This window comes from Temnothorax longispinosus, chromosome 3 (genome assembly GCF_030848805.1).
Source record: "Temnothorax longispinosus isolate EJ_2023e chromosome 3, Tlon_JGU_v1, whole genome shotgun sequence".
Classification (NCBI taxonomy): Eukaryota; Metazoa; Arthropoda; class Insecta; order Hymenoptera; family Formicidae; genus Temnothorax; species Temnothorax longispinosus.
The window spans coordinates 5,898,858-5,924,710 of record NC_092360.1 but is presented as its reverse complement, the minus strand read 5'-3'; the positions used below and the strand labels follow the sequence as shown (position 1 = coordinate 5,924,710).

The 25,853-nt window shown below is 36.0% G+C and overlaps 2 protein-coding genes across 5 annotated transcripts; one reads left to right on the top strand and one right to left on the bottom strand.

Annotated features, from left to right (window-relative positions):
* Positions 1-2,192: 2,192 nt before the first annotated feature.
* Lmx1a (LIM homeobox transcription factor 1 alpha) lies at positions 2,193-10,172 on the top strand. 2 transcript variants are annotated; one of them, XM_071772593.1, is made up of 5 exons: positions 2,196-3,263; positions 4,265-4,687; positions 7,150-7,455; positions 7,851-7,949; positions 9,455-10,172. In XM_071772593.1, the coding sequence occupies exons 1-5, from the start codon at positions 3,146-3,148 to the stop codon at positions 9,709-9,711; spliced, it is 1,203 nt and encodes a 400-aa protein (XP_071628694.1). In that variant the 5' UTR covers positions 2,196-3,145; the 3' UTR covers positions 9,712-10,172. The 2 variants fall into 2 exon arrangements, with proteins under 2 accessions (XP_071628695.1, XP_071628694.1); XM_071772594.1 differs by lacking the exon at positions 7,851-7,949 and having other exon boundaries at positions 2,193-3,263.
* A 664-nt stretch (positions 10,173-10,836) lies between these two features.
* On the bottom strand, positions 10,837-25,582 carry LOC139809599 (proton-coupled amino acid transporter-like protein acs). Of its 3 annotated transcripts, none has more exons than XM_071772591.1 (10): positions 25,268-25,582; positions 19,299-19,374; positions 17,944-18,038; positions 17,588-17,740; positions 16,735-17,007; positions 15,989-16,073; positions 15,531-15,803; positions 15,045-15,223; positions 14,616-14,785; positions 10,837-14,359 (listed from the first exon to the last, which is right to left on the bottom strand). In XM_071772591.1, exons 3-10 carry the CDS (start codon positions 18,003-18,005, stop codon positions 14,115-14,117), a joined length of 1,440 nt encoding a protein of 479 aa, XP_071628692.1. In that variant the 5' UTR covers positions 18,006-18,038; positions 19,299-19,374; positions 25,268-25,582; the 3' UTR covers positions 10,837-14,114. The 3 variants fall into 3 exon arrangements, with proteins under 3 accessions (XP_071628692.1, XP_071628691.1, XP_071628693.1); XM_071772590.1 differs by lacking the exon at positions 25,268-25,582 and adding an exon at positions 22,220-22,371; XM_071772592.1 differs by lacking the exons at positions 19,299-19,374; positions 25,268-25,582 and adding an exon at positions 22,220-22,345.
* Between the last annotated feature and the right edge of the window lie 271 nt (positions 25,583-25,853).

Sequence of the window (25,853 nt, the reverse complement as noted above, 5' to 3'; positions counted from 1 at the left end):
CCTGTGCGGACAGGGATTTTCTCCACAGGATATATAATGCCCGAACCGTATCGATATAATTACACGGTCGGCGTTAGTGTCACATCCTAAACAATATGCCGAAGAAGGGTAGGGTCCGCGGGTCGCATCCACCTGCAAAGAACCCCATATTTCATCCGACGCTGCAGCGACTTTTGTGCTTTCACGTGCCGTGAAATGGTAAGGGTCATTGAGCATCCCTAATTTTTCATTGTCCGGAGAATAAGGTCGGGATCGATAACTGGATCCTCGATCGAGATTCGGATCGCATCTGGAATAGCGCGGCTTTAATTTTCAACACCCGAAGTGTCGACGTTGATCATCGACAAAAAAGACATTGTTCGTCGATTAAATTATTACGGACTTTTTGGAAGTATATGTCAAATATATTGTAAATCATTCGTTCTTTTCATTAAAATCCAAGACAAGAAAAAAATTTCTCGATTGTCTATTATTACAAAAAGGACTTAAATTTCCTTCAATAAATGGCAATAGTGAAGTTTCTTAATTTCGATTTAATTTGCCACTTTACGACTCCTCGCATCTAGATCTGAGGGATCTAAGGCCAAAGGATTCATCGATCTTGCGCGACTTATGGTGACTGTCGCGTACGATTAAGCGAATCTGAATACTAACTGGGCATCTCGGGCGAAGGGGGAGGGCCCCCTCGACCTGCACGTGTTTCCCCCGAATAGTTTGCATCACCATTACCGCCAACTTGATGCCCCTTTGTATCGTGCACCGGAGGGGCAATGCCGTCGTAGTTTCGTTCCCAACTAGGCGTATCATTGGGGGATTCGTACCGCGCGCAGCACAGGAACAGAGACAAAGAGATCTATATAGGCTTTTATTTGGCAAACATCGCCGATAGACGGCCCGTACAAAGGACGGCATTGTCGCATATTTACGCGGACTGACAAACGGCCAAATACTCAGCGTGCACCGACTTTCGACGAAAAAATATGTCCGCAGGCAGTCCGGCTCGAAAATGGCATCGGTTATTAGCCGTATTCGCGGGGGCAGAAGCTATACGCGTAGGAAAAAGAGCGGGGGCTGATCGGCAACGAGCGCTACTCAACTCTACAAATAGCTTCATGTCAATACAGAGCGTCTCGATACCTTTTCGTTTCGCCTGGTCCACATCATATTTCTCGATAGACTTTTATGTTAAACTAAACAATCATTGTGAAATAGTTCGAAATCTGACATCTATATTTATCTGAAATAAATATAAAATTATATGAAGATAAGTTTCCGCTCTGGTAGTCGATGTTCCCTAGTGGAAACTTTGTATTGCTCAAAGTACCTTAAAAGTTAAGTTACCTAACATTACCAGAACTGTTTTTGTGATATATTCTTTTCGGAATAAGTAAACAATTATATAAAATAATTTTTATTCTATTCTATTAATTTTTTATTTATTTTCTAAAGTTATTTATTCTATTCTGTTAATTTTTTAATTAATTTTTTTCTATTAATTTTCTGAAATCAAGTGTGGCGTGTTATCAGGCGAAATAAATTAAGTACAGTCTTTTAAATGAAAAATTATGTGTTGTATTTTTAGATTAATCATATCCCTCTCGAATGGCATAATTATTTCTACAATATTAAAAGCAACACGCGCTTAATAGTATATACCATCAGTTAGATTATTTACTTTTTACCGCGAGGGATGAACCCGTTGTTCTTCACCCTCGCGTCGATGCCTCGTCTATCTCCAATGACGAAGATGGGACACACATATACGGGAGAGTGGAGAAAGTTGTCACGTTTTCTAAACTCACTTCAAATTGATCTGGATTTTTGTTTTGTATATGATTATTTGTAAAAAAAAAAACTGAGATTCCGGCGGCACCCAAGATCGATGTCCGACGTGTTCGTCGAGATACGTCACTGAATCCGGCAATGGTCGGCCGGATATTGATCCCCCGCTCGTACGTCGCCGCCGGTTGAGGACCACTGCTGTCGTTTTACCCCACCGGCTCGCTCCAGCAAGGGCGGTTCCGAGCAACGCCAATCACGCTTCCGCCACTGACTTCCACGGGGGGATGAACCCGCCCTCTTCACTCTCGCGTCGATGCCTCATCTATCTCCAATGACGAAGACGAGACGCACACCCGCACACCCACACAAACGGGAAGGTAGAGAAAGCCGCGCCGTGTGGGGGGATGGGGGTTGGAGGAAGGGAACGAGGAAGCAAGAGGGGAGGGGGATGATTTTCGTTGTCGGCGAAGTCGGTGGTGGGTCTCGTCAAAAAAGCGACGGAGCTCGCGCTGATGACACGTACGACATCGTCACGTACGGAGTGCGTTCGGTGCCGACAGCCGGGCGAGTGGGTGAGGAAGTGAACGGGGAAACGGACGCGAAAACATCGACAGAGTCATCGTCTTCGTGTCCAGAATGCGATGCGGCCGTGGCATCTCGCGCCCCGAGGTCGTCCGGGAAGATCGTCGCGTTAAACTCGCACGCCGCAGCCCCGGCAGTTCGTCATGAGACTCGGATGACGTACGGCGTTATCCGTATCGAAGAATACCGATGAGGGCTAAACGACGATTGTCGTGAAGGTTCCTGCCGTCGCTCTCCGCCCTGGCTGGGGGGACAAGTGTTCACAAAAAGATCTGATCGAAGCGAGATCGATTGGGTGTAAGGACTATAATTTAATTTGGACCTGGACCGACTTAATGAAGTGTTGATTTAAAAAGTTGTTGTATTCCTATATATATTTAGCGTAAAACAACGTTGCACGCAATAAGTGATATTGAAAAAACTGAACAATTTGGAGGATCCATTAACGAGACAAGAAGCAAGTGAAGTGTGATCTATCGTCGATCTATCGTCTATCTTCCACCAGTCTTATCGAAAAACTTAAATAAAAAAAAAACCGTCGAGACTTGAGAGTCAACTGGAGATATTCGAAACAATCAGATGCCAAAAATAAAAATAGGCAAAAGAAGAAAGAAAAAGGAAAAGTTTTCTTGAGAAGAAAAACTTTTCTTTCGGACATCTAACCCGTTTCTTCAAAAGACTTTTATTTGGATATTGGTGTGTGGCCTTCAAGTGTTTAGAATTCCAGTGAAAACTTTGCAGCAAAAACTTTTTATCTTCAAGGTTCCAGTGAGGAGACACCATGTTGGAATTTTATCCTCCAGCGCCTGGTTCTTTCAATCGTCAAAGCGAACCGGGCCAACCCTTGCCGACGGTTCCGCCTATTCCTTTTCGGCCCACAACTGATAATAATAATGCAGGTGAGAACAAACTAATTGTATAAAAACGTTTGTACTTTCATTCCGAGATATATACGTCTTTAAAAAGTCAGAGCAAAAATACTTGAGTTCTTTAAAAAGAGGTCTCTAAATAAATCTATATACACGAATTAGTAGTAATTATTTAAAAAAAATTTTTTAATGAGGCAGAAATATGATCGTTTAACTTAAAAAGATATCGTCCAAAGAAGTGAGACTTCAAAATTGTTGTAAACAGTATTGAGATTATTGTATACGATATAATTGTTAAAAATAGAGATCTCAGTGCATGATTTATTTTGCAAGTATTAATGAATTGAATAATATTGATGAAAATATGATATTGCGACAAGTTAAAACTAGCGACATTACTAAAGAGAAATGTTGTGCAATAAAAAATTACAAAATAACAAACTACAACTTAAATAAGTAAATAAGAATACTATTACTCTGCTACAGATATATCTTGAAATTTGAATCGCGAATTTTGTTGTTTAGTTTAAAAGTAGAGAGGCAGAAGTTCTGTGTTCAAACTGAGGATGTATCATTTTTTATTTATACTTTTACTCCTTTTTTTCCAAATAATCACACAATATACTTAATTATATACGCATTACATCTTGATCTTTTAATGTCTGCTTTTAAAAGCATTCAATATTGCTTCAAAATTCTCAAAAGATTAGACCATGCAATTTGTTTAATATTGTTAATATTGTTAAGACCAAAAGCATAAGTATCAATATGAAGTAACAGATTCAGCTATTAGATATTTTGCGCATCTTACAAACGAAAAGAATGTCAAGTCTACATCGGGGCGATCGCTGTCGCGTCTCGCGTAGCAGGCGGACTGTGTATCTATCCGCACTACTGGTATTCGCTTCTACTTGTTTTCGAGCTATAAAAAATTTGATCGGTTTCAATTCCGAGATATCGAGGCGAACGTGAACGCGAACAACAATACTGTGAATATCGTTGTAACACGTCGACCGTTTTTGTTCCCGCAGAGCCGTCCGTTTCCGTGAAGACAGAGTCCGGCCTCCTCGAGACGATCTGCGCCGGCTGCGGCCGCACCATCGCCGACAAGTACGTGATGCGAGTCGCCGAGAGGAATTATCACGAGGAGTGCCTCTCGTGCACGGCATGCGGCGCGATGCTGTCGCACTCGTGCTTCATACGCGACCTCAAGCTCTACTGCCGTACCGACTACGAGAGGATCTTCGGGGTGAAGTGCGCGCGATGCATGGAGAAGATCAGCTGCTCGGATCTGGTGATGCGGCCGGTGTCCGGCCTGATCTTCCACGTGGAGTGCTTCGCGTGTTGCATGTGCGGCCAACCGTTGCCGCGAGGCGCCCACTACATCCTCAGGCAAGGCCAGCCGATCTGCAGACGGGACTTTGAGCACGAGCTGTTTCTAAATAGTCCGCAAGGTGAGTGTCGCCTGTTTCGTGTGTTTTATCATGGACGTGCGTGATGTACGCATAAATTGTGTCCCGTTTGAGTTGATCTTCGAGTTGTCGCTCGATTCGTAGGCCCTAGATTTCCGTGTTGGAATAGCGCACCTATCCCGGCTATCGTTCTTCTCTGACCGTGTATATAGAAAGACTGGACAGTTTTACGATTTCATAAATGTACCACGAGAAAAAAAAGAGATTGATCTAAAGAAAGTACGATCAGATTATTTTAAATAATGACAAAATAGTTTAAAAAGATTTAAAGTAATCACGTTGTTGTACAAAAAAATATAAATTACAAACGTTTTTCTCACATAATTTTGATTTGATGTACATTACACAGCGTAAACAAAGGATATTCAATGTTGCAGCCTGTTAGAAGTTGTACCCTAATTTAAAGCTTAATATATGTATACATGCACGGACGTAATAATTATTTTTCTCGTATAACGGAGACGCCGTTCTTACATAAAATATCCTAAACGAGTATTGAGCATGAGTGAAAATGTGTGATGCGTATATCATGTTGCATGAGATGATTTTCTGCAATATATCCATCTCTATATGTGAATCACAAGCTCTGTTTTCATCCCTTACGCTGATAGAAGCATTGTCTGATACCACAATTGAGCGAGAAGCTCTGCGAGAAGCTTATACATAGTTAAGTAAATATCTCGACGTAGTTTACTTACTCGTGCAGAATGAACCGAAAGGAGATGTAATGTTTCTTCCAATATACAATGTTTTCTGTGACAAAACAAACTGCTCGATTATCTTTCGTATCGTCTTGTTCCGATTAAACGCGCGATCGATTGGCGCGCCATTTCCAAATTAATGAATTGGGAATTGAGATTGGCGAGCGTTTACGAGTTTTTGGCCCGCGAGATAATTTAACAAAGCCCTCCCCCCCGGACCATTACCGCGCGGAATGCTTGAAAATACACCGAATAACAATTAAAATGAAAAATCGTTGAGAAACGCCATTGTACATACCTTGTTGCATTGTTCGCAGGTTGTACTACAATCTAAAGACATCCAAAGTAAAAATCTACAGGAATTTCGAAACAGGGCTGTTCCTTTTCCAAGGTAATTACAATTTAAATCCAAGCGACGAACGACCGAGAGCGATATTGAACGTGTGTTCCTCGCGGCATCCTGAACTCTAGGCATCGTTTTGAATTCGCCAATCCTTTCTCGCATAATCAAAATACCGTGAAAATATTCTTGGTATCAAGAAAGATGTGGAATTTATTCCACACGGCGTTTATCCGGCCGATATCCCGACATAAATTTATGGCACGCGTTTCGAGATATTTTATGTGTTATCGGTGACGATAGAAAATGATGAAAGAGCAGTTTGTGAGCCACCTATTTCTATATGCATTCCTTTCTCTCTTCTCCCCCCCTTTCTGCCTCTCTCTCTCACTCTCTCCGTGAATTACGCATATAAAATATGAATACAAGAAATCGCATAGCAAAATATTGAAAAAGATCCTGCTAATAAAATTTTTAAAATAAATGTAAAAATTTTCACGAAGCAATGAGAAACAAATTTTTTCACATTATATCAGTATCGTGCAAATATTTCGGCCGCGTCGATTTTAATTGCTCATCGCGCTTTTACTAATAACGCGATGAATGATCCGCGATTTAACCGGCGATCGCGCGCGCGCTCATTGAATTTGATCGACAATCCCGCCGTTCCGTATTCCCACGGAGCGAAACAATTTTTAACAATGAAATTCCCAGGGTTCTTGAAATATCCCGTGCACGGAAAATGGAATCCGCGCGCGTATGGCCGGTGCGTTTGCTCGCGGCCGACATGTTGCCGCGCCGCGGTACATATGCTGCACGGTAGGCGTGGCCTGATGGTGCTTTGTCGGATCACTGTCTGATCGAAACCACCCGTATCTACTGCTCGACTTCGACCACTGCCTCTCGCGTCTGACGATCAATCCGTTTATGCGGCGGATGTGAAATTCGAAACACGGAAAATTATTCACGCAATCCTAAATTAATCGCTCTTGTTATTTTCCATCTGTTTTATACCGTTGAATGTTTTACGTGCAATAATTTAGCCCTTTCGTTAAGTTTTTGTAAAAGTAGTTGTTTTACTAAAATAAATCTATAAAACAATTTTATATAATATGTATAAAATTTTCATATAATATGGTAAAGTAAAAGAAGTGTGTACGTATATCTGTGTGCGCGTGCGCGCGCGTATGTGTGTACATGTAGCACGCGAGATTAAAAATTATAAAAAGAGAAACGCACTGAACTTAGTTCTGTTGTATTTTTGTATGTTTTATTTATTTACTTATTTATTGCTGAGATGTTGATATTAAAAAGTAAGAATTTGAAATAGATAAGAGATTAATAAGGAAGAGCTGCGTACACGTAAAATATTTCTTAATGTACAAAATGGATCGTATTGTTAGATGATGACTTATTGGACGAGAATCGACCACGGGACGGCCGTCGGGGTCCGAAACGGCCGCGGACGATCCTCACGTCGGCACAGCGACGTCAGTTCAAGGCGTCTTTCGAGGTGTCTCCAAAGCCTTGCAGAAAGGTGCGCGAGGCACTCGCCAAGGACACCGGTCTCAGCGTGCGCGTGGTTCAAGTGTGGTTCCAGAATCAGCGCGCGAAGATGAAGAAGCTTCAGCGGAAAGCCAAAACGGAGCCCGGATCCGATAAAGAGCCGAAGGAAGAGCGAAGGACGGAAAGTCCGCACAGCGATCACAGTAAGCGGCCCTTTTTTTTACCCTATTAGTCCAGAATTCTGTCAAGAATTCAACCATTATTTTTTATTGTCCGCACGACTACTCCTGAATTCCAGATCCTGAAATTTCTTTTTGATCCTGAATGTGAAATTTCGATAATATTGCTGGTTTTATGCATTACTTTTTTTTTTACGCACCGGTCCTGACAGATTCTAATAAATTTTAACGATTTTTGGTCCTGCTTCATCACATTCAAGTTATTTGCTACTTTCAAAAAACCATGTAACGTAGAATTGCGAGAGATTTGAGAAACAACGCGCGCGAATCGAAAGACTTCGCGAATTTGCGAAGACTGGTTAATGGGGCTTTGGTATAAACGAGTGAGTTCAATGTCAATTGTCTAATCTCGTTCGCAGGTCATTACTTGAACGCCCTGAACATGCGCGATGGGGAATCTTCTAGCTTCCCCTCAGCCACCCAACCGCTCAACCCCAATAACCCGTACTCGCCCGACGGTAAGTCTTTACTCACCGTAGAAACTCATTTGCGCACCGGTGTCACAGGCGGTATGTGCGTAACGCGTTTATGTCCCGACGGTTGTTTAGAAGGTGTCCCAGAATACGCGGATGATATTTTGAGCAGATCAGATATATTCCGGCTGATCTGCGGTCGATTCCTTCACTAAAAAATTTATTTCATTATCGCGATAGATTTCTCAGTTATGAAAAAGGTTTATTAGTAATAAATTTTGCTGATTAAAAACTGTTTATATAATCGTTTTTGAAATTTGTAAGTTACAAGTGGTGCAGCATTTCAATATTTAACATTAAACATTTAATTTTAAATTTATACATTCTTTAATAATTAACAAAATAAACTTATATAAGATAATCGGTCAAACTTTGACAAAAGTTTGATAAACTTTGATAAACTTTGATAAACTTTGAAAACTTTGACAAAAGAATTTCTCCTGTTTTTCTTCAGCAAACTTATATAGATAGAATTTAAATAATATTTCTTCACAGCTATTGGTTGTCTTAAAGTATATTTTTAAAATAATTTTGCTTCGTACATATAAAAATTATTTTTTAACAACAAATGGAAGGAAAAATAATTATTAATATACGGATAAAGTTGATTAATCACGTTGCTAGAAATATAAGATGTAACAAAAGAAATGCAATCTGCAGCTAATTTTTCTTTAGTAAAAATTTGACCGATTATTTTACATTTCTATATTTATATTTACGTTAATTACGTTATTTACGTTAATTAAAGAATTTAAAGATTTAAAATAGAATTTTTAATGTTGAATATTAAAATGCTTCGCAACAATTCCAATTCACACATACAAATTTCAAGAATGTTTCCATAAAAAGTTTTTGATAGGCAAAATTCGTTTACTTTAACCATTTTTTTCCAGATCAAAGATAGAAGTTTCGATATACACCTTTTTTAAAAACATCCTATATATGTCACGTGCTCACGCACGTTTGAACCAAATATTTTTTTTAGCTTCTATATATTTCTTTTTAATACCTCGGGCCTGGAGTTTTCAATCATTTTTTCTACTACAATCAAATCTGTCAAATTTATTAAACTATTGAGCAAAAAAATTCCTCCTGCTTTTCTCTTCAGCAAAAAAAGATAGAATTTAAATAATATTTCTTTAGCTTAAAATATATTTTTAAAATAATTTTGTATATATAAAAATTGGTTCTTGAAAACAAATGTAAAAGATATCATTAGTGCGAAAACAAGATTGTCAAGGCAGACTTGGATAAAAATCATGTAAATGTTTTAATTATAGCGAAAGTACATTTCTATTTCATATACTGTCTGATTTTGTATTATATCGTCCGTGGGTAAAATTCTTCCCATATAATATGGTCGAAACGTCGTGTATGCGAGCATTACTATAAAATTCTTCCCATTGTTGCAACATGCATGCCATTCAATGACGTTCTCGTCGAGGTGGTACTTCGCTAGAAACGACGAAACGCGTTTTCTGTACTTCCAGACGCGTATCCGGGCCACTCGGGGGAGAGTTTCTGCAGCAGCGACCTGTCCCTGGACGGTACGGACGGCGGCTTCGATATCGGCGAGAACGATGGCGGTGGCGCGGATGGCAGTCATCAGGGTGCCTCGCATTCCCATCACGGTTCGTCATCGCACGACACCCCGTCGCTGTCGCAGAGCCTGCACGCGGCTATCAACAATCCCATCGACAAACTGTTCATGATGCAGAATAGTTACTTCAGTAGCGATCACGCGTAATCCAAATTTCCCCTCTTCCTTCCTCCCTCTCCCCCCTCTCTCTCTTTCTCTCCTTCTCTCTATCTCCTAGGATTCGTCGCTTATTTCTCGTCTCTCCTCTTCCCTTTTCCGTGCTTTCCCTTATCTGTCCGACGAAATGACTTGCTTCATCAATGGGAAAGCCGACGTAGCGTTCTATTCATTTTTCCGCATTGAAGTGATCGAGCGGTCGAGTTTGTCGAGTTTAGATTTTTCTTTTGTTCTACACTGGTCGCTGCTAACCCGTTTCCGACCGACGACGTTGTAAAGACTTTTATTTTACTTTCATTTTTATAATTATTTCCCTTTTATCCGATCCGATATTCTCCTGACCTTTGAGTTTGCGATGTCGACGATTCTCTAAAAGTATTTGCTTTTCTCTCTGTTTCAGATACGAAATCTGTATTTATCCTCTGTGTGTAATAAATGCATATTCATAAAAACGCTGCGAAGAACGTTATTATGAAACTATAGTCCCTCGTTTATTTTTTATTCTACTAGTTCATTAATACACTGAGAAAAAAAATTTGTTGAAAAACGCAAAATGTGTTTCATCCAACTAAATTATTTAGTTCAATACGTTCAACTAAACATTAGTTGAATTAACTAATTCTTGATTTAAAAATTTTGATGTTTGACATAAATGAACTATACTTTTTTTAGTGCTACTTAATAATTGTTGAATCAACCAATGGAATCATTCAATGAATTACAACAACTATACAAATTTAGTCCATATAATTAATTCTTTTTCTCAGTCCAAAACCTACTATGTTAATTAAAGCACTTTTTAAAATTTCTTTAATGCATTTCGAAAAATAAGATCGTATATGTTTAAATTTTTCACAAACCTTTCAAGATCCTGATCTACCGAGAGTGTATTTATTTTATATAAAGATAAATTTGTGATAAATATGACAATATCATAAAATTGTATAATAAATAAAAATTAAAAATTATGTATATAGGTACATGCAACAATAAAATAAAATAAAAGTAAGTAGTTTATATAAATATCGGACTCAACTATCAAATTTTCAAGATCGTATGTTAAATAATTGTTGAAGACTAGTGATTCAGGGATTAAGAACACACAAGAGTAAGAGGTTTTGGTCCGTTTTTTTCACGTATAAAACGGTGTATTTAGATGTTTAATGTATTTTACATTTGTTCCTCTTCTGTGAGATCGTTACTAATCTATAGCTTGCGTCGCAACTATTAGCACAATAGTATTATCACTTCTACGCATTTCACTACTGACGACAGGTTTTTCCTTATTTCTATTCTGATTTCATATCGTCCTATCGCTACTATCTTGATAACAAGTATCAGAGGAAGGCAATGTGTTTTTACTGATGTGTTTGTAACACTCGTGATGTGCATGAGAGTTAATATTCAGCCAGTACCGTCTTGCGTGACACTTTTAAAATATCAATATAATTTTTATTTCCAAACAAGATTCCATATTTCCTTCTGGCTTACGATTAATTTAAAATTTGCTTAGATAACACAATTTGTGCGTGTGTGTTTGTAATTAGACACTATTCAACAATGTAACGTATTAATAGTCATTGATAGTCAACAATAACACCTCGTTTTTAGAGGATACTTTCAGATTGCAATATTACTTTCTCATTGTCAGCCTAAGAAATGCTTTACATTTGCGATTATAGCGTAGTGATATTTTTTTCAGTCTAATATTACGTTGATTGACATTTTAAACAGTTGTTTTTATTTTATTCAAGGATTCCCATTTCCATGTAAATATGAGCAAAGAGAGCAAAATAATATTATATAGGATGGTCCACTTAACTTATGCATATTAAATATCTTTGCTATTTTAAACAATAGAAAAAATTAAACCTACAAGGTTTTAAAACTTCGAGAGACTGGTAATATAGCGGAAAAATAATTTCGTTGCGCATGGAGACATGAAAGAATTTTCAAGAACAACTTGATTTCTTTAAATGCCATATCTCTTATGTGAGATCCATTTCTCACATAAGAGATAAGGTAATTTGAAATTAATATTTTTTTAATACTTTAATATAAAGTATAAAATATCTTGTATTGATCTTTTGATAATTTTATCTTCATACTTTTATGCAGAAAGATTAGAAGAATCATATTAGGCAAGAAAAATTATACAGTTTAAAAAAATCAAGTTGCTCTTCAAATTTCCTTTATACTTGTCTTTATGCACAATGAAAATATTATCAATACATTACGAGTGCTCCGCAAAAACACAAAATCTTATAACTTCAATTTTTTCCTATTTAAGATAGCAGAGATTATTTAAAATGCACAAGTTACGGGAATCACTTTATCTATAAATAGGTAAAAATAAGATATTTATTATATATATGAGTTCATCAAAGACAGAAATAAATCTCAAATGTCTGTCCAACATTTGTGAAAAAAATATTCAATTGATACTCGTATAAAATAAAACATGATCACACGATTATCTATTAAGCAAAATTAAACAAAACGTAACGGAGATGAAGCACGACATAAAGATCTTATCACCTTCGTAGCGGAACACTCGAATTATACATATATTTAAAAATATATAACAATGAATTACTTTAATTTTCTAATTGTTGTTCTAACATGCTTATGGATTTTTTATATAGTATACCTTTATGTACCCATAAAAATTATAAATTTATAAAAGATTCGTATAATAAATGTAGTTCAAGGTAATTTCGATAATCGTGGATAACAATCCACTTTTACATGCATTTTTACGCTTATTTCTTAAGAGTATATCTTTATTTACCCTGCAGCGTGCATAAAGAGCATCTAAAGAGCAATTATTACAATTTCGACGGTAAAAAATGGAACGCATGTATGCATGAATGAATGTACAGTATAATAATGACTTATTCTCGATGTGTAACTTTCATGTGTACTTTCATTTTTAATATTTCAACATTGGGTCACGTATTGCTGAAACAGTATTTCTTTTCTCTTTTCAGTCAATTGCACGAAGATGCAATTCTTCTATTGCCAATATCTCTTTTTTCGAAGAGAAATCTATAAGCTTAGGAACAAATCTTCTGAAGTCAAATATAAGAACTTTCATATTTAGAATCAGAAGATTTAAAAATCAGATTTTGTTACATTGATTAGCACTCCACATTTTGGAACTAAATGGAACTCTAAAACGGTTGAATATCATAGAAATTTCATGAAATTAAAATGTTTCCTATCGACAATATAATATTTAGACATTTCCCACAATTAGGATATCGCAATAATCATCATTGATGATAATTGTTCCGCGTTATATATGTTTAATCATGTATTTTGATTAGGTATTGGTAAAATATAAAACAAAACAGGGAACGTGACGAAGAACCATTCTGATTATTGCTTTCTAAGACTAGGATATCGCTGTAGAGAGAAATCTAAAATAAAAAAGTTAGTAACAGAATAATTGTCTCTATAATAAAGTGACCGTCAAGGAAACCTAATATAGCACGTTGAAAAAAAATAAAACAAAATTTCTAATTTTACTTAAATTTTTGTCTCAAAATTTTATTAATAATAATGTTGATAACATAATTTGACAATATTTTTCTGCTTCATTCACTAAAATCGCTGCCTTATAAAATTTGTAATATAAACGTTTATTAAAAAATTTCCAATTCCTGAAGAATTTACGTCATTCGAGTATCGATTATTGCGACATCCATCTTACAAAAAAAAAAACGATGAATGCCAGCCGTGTCTCTAAGTACTCGTATCACCGAGATAAAAAGCTTAAGCTCAAATATTTTACGAATAATTGTCTAATTGGAAAATTCTTCACGAATACCTACTTGATATCCGTATACTAATGTGTATTTTATGTATGTAAAACCCGCTTTAGACGTGACATTTTTATGTATACTGAGTGGACCGTTCGTATACGTACAGTGAGTATACGATATATGTACATATGTGTACGCATATATCGTATGTGTACGCACCGGTCCGGTTGAACGCATAAGAATATGCATTTTTCTAAAGTGAGTAATAAAAATCTTTAACCCGCGCGAGATGACGTCTTCCGATACATTATTGATGCTTAGGAGAGATTTCATCACAGATCGAGCCACCCGATCATTTGCGACCGGAGGTTGTTGTCGCGAGATTTCGAGTGCTCTTCGACAAGCTATCGCGTCTATCTATTTTTTTTTTAATTACCTATATAAAATCTAAGTAAATTCATGGCGGTAAAAGAAAGACAGAGAGGCAGAAAAAGAGATAGAGGGAGACGAGCTTGAGAGCTATAGTTTACTTTTCGACGTGCTTGACACCGTCATCGTCAAAGCTCGTTCGCACGCTACGTACGTCTCTCTGTTTCGGAAAATATTCGCGCGCGTTTGATTATGTGTTCACTTGAAGGAGTTCACTATGTCCACGATGCTGACGTAGGTCCCCACCACGAGACCCAGCAGCCCGAAAAAGATCAGGAGGATGTTCTTGATTAGTATGACTTTGAGGGGACCGAAATCGTTCTCCGGCCACAGCACGCATATCTCAATAATCGCCGGGAAAGCGATGCCGAGGGCGGATAGGCAGAGCGCGCCGAAGAGGGAGATAAATAGGCCGAGTCTCGGTATAGCGATCGCCAGAACGACTGAAAATGATAAAAATCCTGATGATTATCCTGAGAATCTTTAAACGGCCAATTTTAATTCATGCAATTTTATCAGTTTTATATGGATTTAAACACTTGAACTTGAACATTGTAAGTACTTTTCGATATTTTTTTTGTATTAATTTACGTAATATTTTTTAACAACTCTTGAAAATTTAATAATAATTATTATTAATTTAATAATGTTATTAATTAAGTGATCAATTAAATAAAATTTAATAATAACGCTACTTACACGTGACTAGGGTAACAGCGGTCCGACAAACGTATTCCCACAAAAGTTTGCGGTTTCGTATTCGATGATCTAAGTAGGTGGTCCACAAAATTTCAACGGGCACGTAGGCTTGCAAGGCATACGTTATGAATATGGCGATTGCGAACATTATTTTAATACTTTGAGCCATACTGCAATAAAAAGGAATAAAGAAAATAGAATTCGTTCGTAATAATAGAAAATAATTCGGTTATCTTAGATTATATATTTAGAGTAGATTCGAGAAATTATTTTTCTTTATTTTGGATCTCGGAAGTCCTTTCGCATAAAAATTCGTATTTTAATAAATAGAATCAAAATAGTAATTGTGCGAAATTAATTTAGGAATCAAATGTTATAACTTCTTGATTTGCCTTATTGGTAATTGGAATTTTATCTCGTTCTACTTACACTTCGTCTTCTGGTAGATTAAAAGTGACGCTGCCCGCGGCTTCGGGTCCGTATTTTATGTAGCCGAAGAAACCCATGGCTATGTATAAGACAACAATCACAGTCATCCCTATGTTCAATACACCACAGTTGCCTCCGAAATTTTGTGGCGTCTTCATATTGTTCTCCAGAGCTATAATCTTCGTAATCGTAAAAACGTTTTTTCTTTTAAATATTATTAATAATGGCGAAATTTTTGCTTTATATATATATATATATATAAATTATGGGATAAACAGATTTAACAAACAAATCAAGCTCTAAGAATATTTTGAAAAATAACGATTACGAGCAATCACGTACAACAACGATTAAGTTTTCTGGGGCCTTTGCATATTGCTCTCCCATATAACAATATTACACAAAAAGATCTCTCTCCGAAACGAGGGAGATTGCTATTGCAAGATGATCGTAATTCTAAGAGGAATATATCTTTTCTAGACTTACCACACCGACGGCTTCTAACGCAAATAACGTTGTTCCAAAATAGAGGGAAAAATTTCTTAATGTACCAAACATCTCCCTGCTGCTGACCGGCGGTAGATCTTCAAACATATACTTTAGAATCATGCCGAGTCCGACGAACGTAATAAGGTTTGCTACCGTGGAAAACGGCGCCAGTAACTTCAGATTTCGAATGTAGTTTATCAAAATCAGCGGAAGCAACAAAATGAGCATATGGGTCGAAACACTCAAAGGTTCCCAGTACTGGTCTGTCACCTGCGTTCGTTAACAAAATTACAGTAAATGCGCCGGCTCACGTCCATCAGACGTAGGTCTGATGGCTCGTGTTAAATTGTGCGTTGTCGTTCAGCAAAGTGCTTTCTCGCATAGCGTGTGTGTTACAGGAATGATGGATTACTCTAAATGTACTTTTTTTTCTTATTGCAATCACATAGATTTACCTGTTTGATATTTGTTGCTACAAACACGATATAAACGCAGCAAATTCCCATTTGATATGTTATCATAAACCCGTCTACAAGTCCTCTGGAAATAATAGCATTTTTAAGATCTAATTGTGCACTCGCGCATGTCTTTGTCTAATACACAAAACTCGGTGAAATAATTATACTTTTATCTCGTCTAGCGATCAATATCTTTTCTTAGCTCTCTATATGAACGCAGCGGCAGAACACAAACTTTCGTGTTCGTTATTTTTACTAAAATATATCTACAACTGTAGTGTCTTATTTATACCTTATATCTATTGTACTAATACTTGTTTATTACTATTCTCGGTTATTTTATAAACAGTAATACAGCACGGGCAAATAAACTGAACCATTCAGCTTAAGTAACTTTTAGTTACTTACGATATTTTAAACAATTCTAGAATTAAATACAATTTATAATTAAATATTTTATATTTATTACTGTAGATTAACAATTGTATGTATCTGCTCTTGAAAAAAATAGATATTTATCTTGTTTATTTATTCAACACGTTATGATAAGAAGAGTTTGACATTATAAATGTTTTATATGTATATGTAAGAAAAATATATGTTAACTTTAATTATTATTTATTATTCTGCTTTAAAAGTTTGCTAGAATAATCGAATGCGACAGATATGCGACCGTTCTATCCATTACACTAATGAGCATCCCTGAATTATGTCAACTAGACAAAAAAATGGTAGATACTTACGGTGCATAGGGCGAAAACCAGCTTACGGATCGAGGACCTTTTTCCAGAGCATATTTCATGCTGTCCGGATAGCTCAATATAGGAACTCTTAACCGTTTACACAATTTGTACTGAGCTTTTACAAGTATGTGCAGACAGTACGTGCACAATGCGCCTATGATAATTGTAGCTATGACACCGACCAGGAGGCCACTATTGTAAAACGCATTCGGCATCGCTAAAATCCCCGTGCCCAAACTGCCCTTTAGCAAGTGAACCAGGGTTTCGAAATTTCTGAAGGGAAGAAAAAAAGAGTATTTTCAGATTAACAGGATTTGTTACAGAGATTTCCTAGAGAAATAGCACGTGATCGTTCGATCATTCGTCCTCTTACAAATATTTCCTTTCGAAATTAATTTTTTTCTTTGCCAAATTTCGAAGGATGCGCAAAGTTAATCATATTAACAAATTAATATTTCTAAAATTTATTTTTAAATTATCAAGACCGTTATAGAAAATTTCCCAGAAAAATTCTGCGTAATCGTCGTTTCCTTATTTACATTATTTGAAGCTAATCTTTCTCTTAATTAAATTTCGAAGAATGCATGAAATTATCCGATTCGTTATTAATCGTCTTAACAATTCAATAGCGAGAGACGGTGTTCATGCGTTTGAGTGATTTCATAATTCTTATATACGTTTATCACATTTTAATTTCATAGTTCGAATATTGTAATAAGTGTGTCATACGGGATATAACATGACAAAAATATTATTGCGGATTCGAAAAACGGTAGCAGTATATTATTTTTTTAAAATACGACATTCATTTTGAACGTAATCGCTGAAATTGTTTGTCATCATTTGTACTTACGAAGTTGGATTTGGTCTATTCCGATGCTTATGAGGGTCATAATCCCCCGTATCTTCGCTTAAAGAGAACATCTTTTCAGCATTATCTACATTGTCAGTATTATTTACACCGTCAGCATTATTTATACCGACTGCAGTGACTTCGTGGTTCTCCCTGCGCATAAATTTTCAAATGACATCGACGTGAGAGAAATAAATTGGCAAAAAGTCAAAGTATCCTTTTAAATTAATATGCCTGTCTTATTATAGTGTATTTATTACATGTCTGTATATCTTTATTATACACATATTCATGCAGGAATAACTTTAAGTTTCGATTTATTCAGTACATATATTATTAATATCATTTAATCGTACTTGCGAGGACTGTGGGAGTCAATCGGTTGCATCTGCAAATGTTCTTTCTCCGAGTTTTCCATGGTCACACAGTTTCTTCAGATTCCTTCGTGTCACTAAAATTTTTTTGTACATTTTATATATTATATTTATTAAGCTGCATATATTTATAATTGTATAAAATCTTGCAAAATTGTAAAAACAAGTAGTCATTAACTTTGCCATTATGGTATTTACGATAAAAAATAGAAGCAATAATTTTAAATATTAAGCAAATTATTACAATAATTTTACATGACGCGAGACATTTATTAATTTATTCTTCAAAAATTAATAAAGCAATTTGTTAATTATATTGTTTTAACACGTGTGTTAATAGACGCGTGTGTTACTTTGATTTAATTAAAATTAATAAAAGATAATTATACATAAATAAATATAAAAATTGTTATTGAGACATTGAGACATATCGGCCTAGCTTACTTGACTCGTATTATGGGAAACACAAATTACACAAAGATGTAAAAATCGACCCATATCGAGTCCAGTACATTAAACCTCCAATCAATTGGCACAAATGTGGAGCAATGCAGTAAAGGAAAAAGTGTCAATTTACCATTGCGAATTCGTTGTACGCGCACGCGGGTTTAGCACATTCTTTACGAACTGATTGCTCTTAATTATTGCATTGAGGTCAAATGCAGCTTGAGGTTAACTTACTGAAGGTTGGGACTTGGGTATCCTCGTTCGCTATTTACGCCTTTGACCGTTTTGCATCGTTGAACCGGACGATTGATCTCAAATACGCGCGAGGACAAAGTCTATTCTCGTAAAATGCAAATTCGCTGTTTAGCGGCGCACGGTGTTGCACCTCTTCGCGTTTAAAAATAGATAAACGTGTCTCGCATTATTACGGAAATTATAATGAAGTAATTGTAATTTGCTTAATATATAAAATTATTCGGTAATTAATTAGTTCGTCGCGTTAGACGAGGTACTTCGCTGTATTACAGAGTCCCGAGAGATGTGCAAATAACTTAATAACATAATAACACAGATATCTAATTCTATACGAGGGAAACGTTTTCTATTCTAAGGTCACGGTCGCGACAGAAATATCCGGGAAGAAGGAAATTATTATCTAATTTCGCACAGATCGTATCAAAGGCGGCATATTTTGTTCTCGTTAAGGCGAAATTATATCCTATTACTATTCAAACGCCTGTTATTTGGATCGAATTTAAATAAAAGCTACTCGTTGAGACACTTTATCAATAACGTGCATATGGGTAATACGTTTAAATTTTAAAGGTGTCTCTTCTGCTTCAAATTGGAAATTTTCTTATCGATTATGTGAAACCGCAAGACTGACTCACCTATTACAGTCCCAATCAACTTTCAGCAATCGCTGGCATAGATATTACTATTTCCTCCGTTTGCAGGTTTTTATGCCTACAATGAAAACCAAAGAAAGTGTCTTAGATGATATAATACAACTCAGTTATAATAGAACGTTAATTCTAGTAACTATTTCGTCGAAATCCTTTAATACCTAAAAATACGGACATGTGATTATTGGCACGTGCACATAATTTTTTGAAAACAACATAATTAATAATAACATCTTTATTGAAGTGCAGAAGACATGAGTTGTTATATGTATGAAAGCAAATATAGTAGAGAACCTTAAGAAATAAAGTATCAGCAATGATATGCTGCTTGTAAGTCTAGATCTTTGATATAATTAATAAAAATAAAAATAATTACGATATAACGATATAACGATAGTATAATAATAACAATAATGATAACAACCTAATAATAAATTATAACATAAAAAAACAAAAGACACCTACAAAGTGATCCATGTTATTCGATTTGTTAATACGGAAGAATGTTCGCCTATAAGCGTACATTGAACATATACGTGGGTTAGCAGTTTAAGTATTACAATCAGTCCTACTAATTCTTACTTCCTCAGCGTGCATGGGGGAGCAATGTAGCTTTATGCTTGGGACAATATGGCTGGAATATACCTTGTCGAACCACTAATTTTAGGCCGTCGGAAGAGAATCCCCTTTGCCAAAACTGTCCTAACAAGTGTCATGCTATTTCGGAAGCATGAGAAATGAGGGCGCGGACGTAAACGAATCTCGCAACGGTAGGATTCCTTTCCATAACTAAAAAGGGAAATTCGTCTCGCATATTTATGCCGTTGCAGATGGACGCTTCTGCGGAAATATTTTTAAATTGTTCGTAACATATCGGTTGATTGGTCACATACCGGTTAAGTAACATAAATTGATTGATTGTCAAGGTCAGTAATAAACATGTTATGCAACAATTAATGTGCAATAATCGTACGATTAATGTACACAATGCAATATTGCTGCAGTCTTCTGCTATAAACATTCTTACTTTCAGCGAATGTGAAAGAAAAATAAATGGGGAAAAAGCATCAAGAAGTATGCTAACTTGAAAAATAAAGTGTAATTTGTGTGTGGTGTTTGCAATATTGATAATAATTCAGTTTAAGATGATACACGTTATGGTTAAATTGCATCGAGTGCCCGCAGTCAGTACTCTTCCATCCGTTTAATCATTCAATCTGTATCGCTGACGCGCGCCATTAAATTTGCCCGATGCAAACTGGAAAAACTCAATAAATATACTAGTCTGCAGATATAATGGCGAGAATAATTATTAAAATATGAGTATACCAGCCAATTAAAATAAATATTTCCTAGCTAGTTATGTTGTTTTCTAATTTATAAACAATTAATTTTTTTCTTGATGAAATTTATAAACCGTACCAATTAAAAAAATTAAAATATACAGGATGTTACGTTACAATATTTCACACACGTAAAATTTAAATAGAATGTCGTTTTTGTTATCACTAATGTATTATTTTAGAGAATAATACTGTGTGTGTGTGTGTGTGTGTGTGTGTGTGTGTGTGTGTGTGTGTGTGTGTGTGTGTGTGTGTGCGATATTGCTTTAGAACAAAAAGTACGATTTGTAAATTATTTCCTCCGAAACAAGAAATGCGCGAAATGCATGACGTAAGTGTAATATAGTCGCTAAATGACAAAGTCTTTTTTGCACACTTAGAAAACCTGTCACTGCCATTTGCCGACTTAACGGATCACTAATGCAACGCGATATCAATTGAATCGGATAAATGGTTCAACTATTGCGTAACAGTGCTTTCATCGAGCTTAATAGCGATCATTTCATTGCTTATAGTGTTAAAATAAGGGTTCTATTCATTAGAACTTTAGAATAAATGTGTACTGACTTGGTGACAGGTGCAGCAGTCTTAAAGGATGGGAATCGGTTTTGTGTGCTATTATTAGTAATTGAATTTAATTAAGGTAGCATGCTGTAGAGTAAATCAGTTAATTCATTCACATTCATTCATTCTCACAAAATTACAGTCAATGATTACTCATGGAAGAAAGCAAGTACATTTCATAAATTGAAAGATTAATTTTATGCAGATTATTTTTCTTCGAGTAAAATTACTTTCTTAACAAAGAATTTTTACCGTGAAAGGATTTCCAATAGAAACTGATACATTTTTATTTTTTGTTTACTTTGGCTCTTAAATATTTCTAAGCGTACTTTATAATTGTTTCATGATTTCATGTTAAACAAACATTTTATATAAACTGATGTAAAAAAGGAGCTGATCCACGTGTATATATTCCGGAATAATTATTTTCAAATATTTAAGTATCAAAAAATTATCGATAAATAAGATTTATTTCATAAAAAAGGATAACAGTTATCTGATCTTTTTTTCTCAATATATAATAATAGTCCTTTACAAAACCTACAATTTACCAAAATAAAATTTAGTAAAAGTAATCATTTGAATCGTTATAAAAGATATCTAGAATTAACTAGCATAATAGATTTTTGCGAGCAATTGAATACCACTGAAAGAAGATTTAACTTGTCGTCACTGGTCAATTGTTGAGCACATTATCATTGATAATAGAGATCGTTGATTGGCAGAAATAGTAATAGATATTATAGTTATACTTAAAGTGTAACTACGATCAACAAGTACATGATTAGAGTTAAATATAGTCCGACGAAACTGCGACGACATTTTTGTAAAAAACATCTTAACGAAGAAGTATAAAGAAAAGGAATAACGAGGAAGCGGTGAAGTTTATTCCGCGATTAGAGGATTGTGAAGAGACGTGCTGTTGTCAGAGCATTCCAATCGACGTCCGATTCGATGTGGAGTATCGCTTTCTCGTGGCGCAGGAGCAATTTGACTTACCGATTAGTTAAATGCATCCATAAACGCGACTACAACCCCCGGATGTAATCCGATTATGAGGAAGCAACTCGCCCCGTATAGGCGCTACAAATGCGTCAGCGACCGACCGAGGATGCCTCGCGACTGCCCCGCGTCACTTCAATTTCTGCCGTGGTGTACGCATTCAGCATATAGCTCGTCACGTGATGCGGTCAGTTAAAACGGCATCCCGTAAGTGTACGCGGGCGGAGATTTTAGACACCGCGAGATTCCGTGTCCGCGCCGCGTGTGTTATACTGCACGCGAGGAAATTCGGAAGAAGCGCGGGAGAGCCGCGCGATCGATTTTTGCCGATCTTAACTCTGCGCGATTTTAATTACTTCCGACTTTCGGCAATCCGCGGCGTTTATTTCGTTGCTTAAGTTAACGATTTATTATAACGTCTAATCGTGATAGATAATATTTATCACGATTTAGTAGAAAATCTGTAGTTAAATCTCTAAGTGCAACGCCCTTTCTAATAATAGCGATAAGTTTCCACTGTGATACTGACATTAATATAAACTAGCTTTTTAATATGACAAACAATAAAATTACAGATATAATAAAAGATATGTAGGAAATAGTTATGCGGAAATAGTATGCATATACATCGGTGACGCAGACGTGACATGGAGATTTATGCGACGAGTATACTAAAGCGCAATAATAGCGACTGGGAGAGACGCTCCATATTAAGAGAAGCATATTTCCAAGCCGATTATCATCAGTACATTGCAACTGAAAATTACAAATATTAATCTTTCTTGACATTTGCGAACTATTGCAATTGAAAAGCTTTATTATAAGCTTTATAAAAGTATTAAAACTCTTATAAACTTTTTATAAAAGCATTAACTTATTAAACTTATTAGCTTATTGTTTGAGATTGTGAATGTTTGAGATTACAAATGTTTTTGAATATTATATTCTTAATTTGTCGAGATGTTATTAGTATGAAGAGAGTAACACGATATTTATCGAGAAGGTCAGTGCGGCATATCAGTTTCGCATTCGCATTAGATAATCTTTCACTGTGTCAAATCGTTCTCTCATCATTAAAAATATTATGGTAGACGATTAGAGATGTTATAACAGATACAATAACAGATATTTTTCTATTGTTGTTTTGTTCGCCAGGATAAAATCAATATTTCCAATAGCTTTAGTCATCGTTCGCATAAATCGATAAGTGACGGTTTATGTATGTACGCTTTAATTTATATTCCCACGGACGTCAACATTTATTTTATGGTTTACGAGAGCTCGAGACTGTATTACATAAGTAATCCCGCGACGGAAAAACATAGTCCCCGACCGCCAAGATATTTGTGTAATCCGCTTAATGTTCGAAAAAGTTACGACGAAATCCCGTAGCGTGCGAGAAAGAATTGAGCGGCTGGTAAAATTAGAATTCGAGGATAATGTAAGAATGATAGATTAGATGAGGTATAACGTGTTGAAAGGAAATATAGAATCCGTGTCAAAACAAACCCTGTTGTTTTTCACGACTTCCGTTTATTTAGATATGTTTTATATTTCTTTAAAAGAGCAAAGACAATATAGATTGTTTATGGACCTTTATCATTATAAAATTATGATAGATAACGATAGAATTGATTTTTAAATCGTGCCATTAAAAAGATTTAATTGGTGATCATAAGTACCTGTCGAGTCAATGTATCTTACTAACAAGATTCGAAGATACATAACGATTGTAGACAAACCGATGCGATGTTGTAACACACCGACTGTTACTTATATAAACTTTGGTCTATAAACTTCGATCTGTTAATAGCAAGTCATCAGAGATATATTTATGAAAAGGATCACGAAGTGAAGGAAAATATTTGGCAACATTTATTTAAGTTACTTTGAGAAACGTGATTTCTTTTCTAATTTCTTTTATAAAATATATTATTAGTAAATATTCTCTCTTCATAATATTAACAATTATAAGATTTTAGATATTAATACTAACTCAATATTTCGATCACTTAATATTTAAATTATAAATTTATTATCTAATAAAAATTTCTTATTTCTAAAACAAACAAAGAATTGAAAGGAATCGATCTTATTATTAGTAATTTCGTTATTCTTTGTTTACAAGACCTAATTTCCTTAATCTCCTACAATATGTTCTAAGATTAGAATTTTAAAAATTATATGTATTGTGTTACTGAGACTTGTGGAATCCTATAGTTTAAAATTGAAAATAGATTTCGCGAGTAAACTTGCAATTTGGGACTTAGAACTTAAGACTTTGGATCCTCGTTAGGAAAAAGCGTCAAGCGAGATTATGTAATTCTAGCGCATCGTCTCACTGATGCATTTTCCCGTAACGTTCTTGATCTGGATTTGTTTTTCCCGCGCATGTATAACAAAATTGATTATGGATATTATATTATATTAGACATTACCCTTGGCGCATAATCGATAATTGTCTAATATAGATAATAGTTAAATTCAATCGCGCAAACTGTGAAATTTTTGAACACTTAATACTTGTTCTTTATATTTTTGAATATATCAAACGTGAAATTGTCAAATTTGAATAACGCGCAATTTTATTTCATGTGATTTTCAGTGGTCTTGGTAAACAAATAAATATGAATCTTTGAATAGATCCACGTGATAGAAACCAACAACAATCTTTCTTCAAAGGTAAAATACAAAGTACATCTTCTTTATTACCGCGCTATTAGAAAGAAAGTGCAATGAATAAAAAAGAACAAGCTGTTACTTTGAATACTATCATAACTCTCTTCTCGAAATGAGGCTTGCTCGTTATTCTACCTAGCAGCTCATGCGGGGAAATTGCACATAAATAATGCACAGAATGTGCTTAAAGAAAAAAGAAGAACACAGCCTGAAACGAGCCAGAATACTTCGATCAGAATTATTATCGTTATTACTACTAGCTACAGTTGAGTTGACGCTATCAACTATGCTAATCCGAACGCGGAGGGATGGTGGTGCGCGGCGCGGCGATGAAGACACTAAAGACCCCAATTCCGTGCAACTTACCGTTCGAGCCTGTTCGTCCGTCGCTCACCACGCACGAGGTGACACTACATCACAGGCTGCGGCGCGTAACTATTAAGTTACGACGGGGAGCCGCCGAGAAGACCAAAGATCGCGAGGCAAATTCTCGTGCGTAAGGGTGCGCGCCCCCTGGCAGCAGCCCCGACGTGGGCTGCGCATTCGGCCGAGGGCGAGAAAGCCTCGCTTTGGGCAACGAGAAAATGCCGCGCGCGGCCGCGACAGCCACGGCGCCTTTCACTGTCCGCGAGAATTATAAGGACGGATTCCCTTTAGGTCACGCGCCGGGAAGGGTAACTACCCTCCTCGCGATCCATACGCTGATGGTCCCCAGCGACGTCTAGCGGCGGCCGAAGCGATGGGTTCATCAGACTTGCGCATGACGAGGCTATTCGGTCTCGATCAAGGTGGACTGATTGAAAGTAAAAGTTACGTGTCGATCAAGGCAAAATCGGAGTAACTCGATTGATCGGAAAACTGAGATAACTGAAGCATTTAACTATATATGAAATGTGTCCATATATATACATATGTTCCTTTCTCTTGTATAATCTCTATATGTATAAAATAT

What these genes read in the sequence shown, in the direction of transcription:
- Lmx1a (XM_071772593.1), top strand. Translation starts at nt 3,146, where the DNA reads ATGTTGGAATTTTATCCTCCAGCGCCTGGTTCTTTCAATCGTCAAAGC. An exon ending in AACTGATAATAATAATGCAG is followed by an intron (nt 3,264 to 4,264) that starts GTGAGAACAAAC and finishes TTGTTCCCGCAG; the next exon opens with AGCCGTCCGTTTCCGTGAAG. An exon ending in TAACCCGTACTCGCCCGACG is followed by an intron (nt 7,950 to 9,454) that starts GTAAGTCTTTAC and finishes CTGTACTTCCAG; the next exon opens with ACGCGTATCCGGGCCACTCG.
- LOC139809599 (XM_071772591.1), bottom strand. Translation starts at nt 18,005, where the DNA reads ATGGAAAACTCGGAGAAAGAACATTTGCAGATGCAACCGATTGACTCC. An exon ending in GACTCCCACAGTCCTCGCAA is followed by an intron (nt 17,741 to 17,943) that starts GTACGATTAAAT and finishes ATTTATGCGCAG; the next exon opens with GGAGAACCACGAAGTCACTG. An exon ending in TAGCAACAAATATCAAACAG is followed by an intron (nt 15,804 to 15,988) that starts GTAAATCTATGT and finishes TAACGAACGCAG; the next exon opens with GTGACAGACCAGTACTGGGA.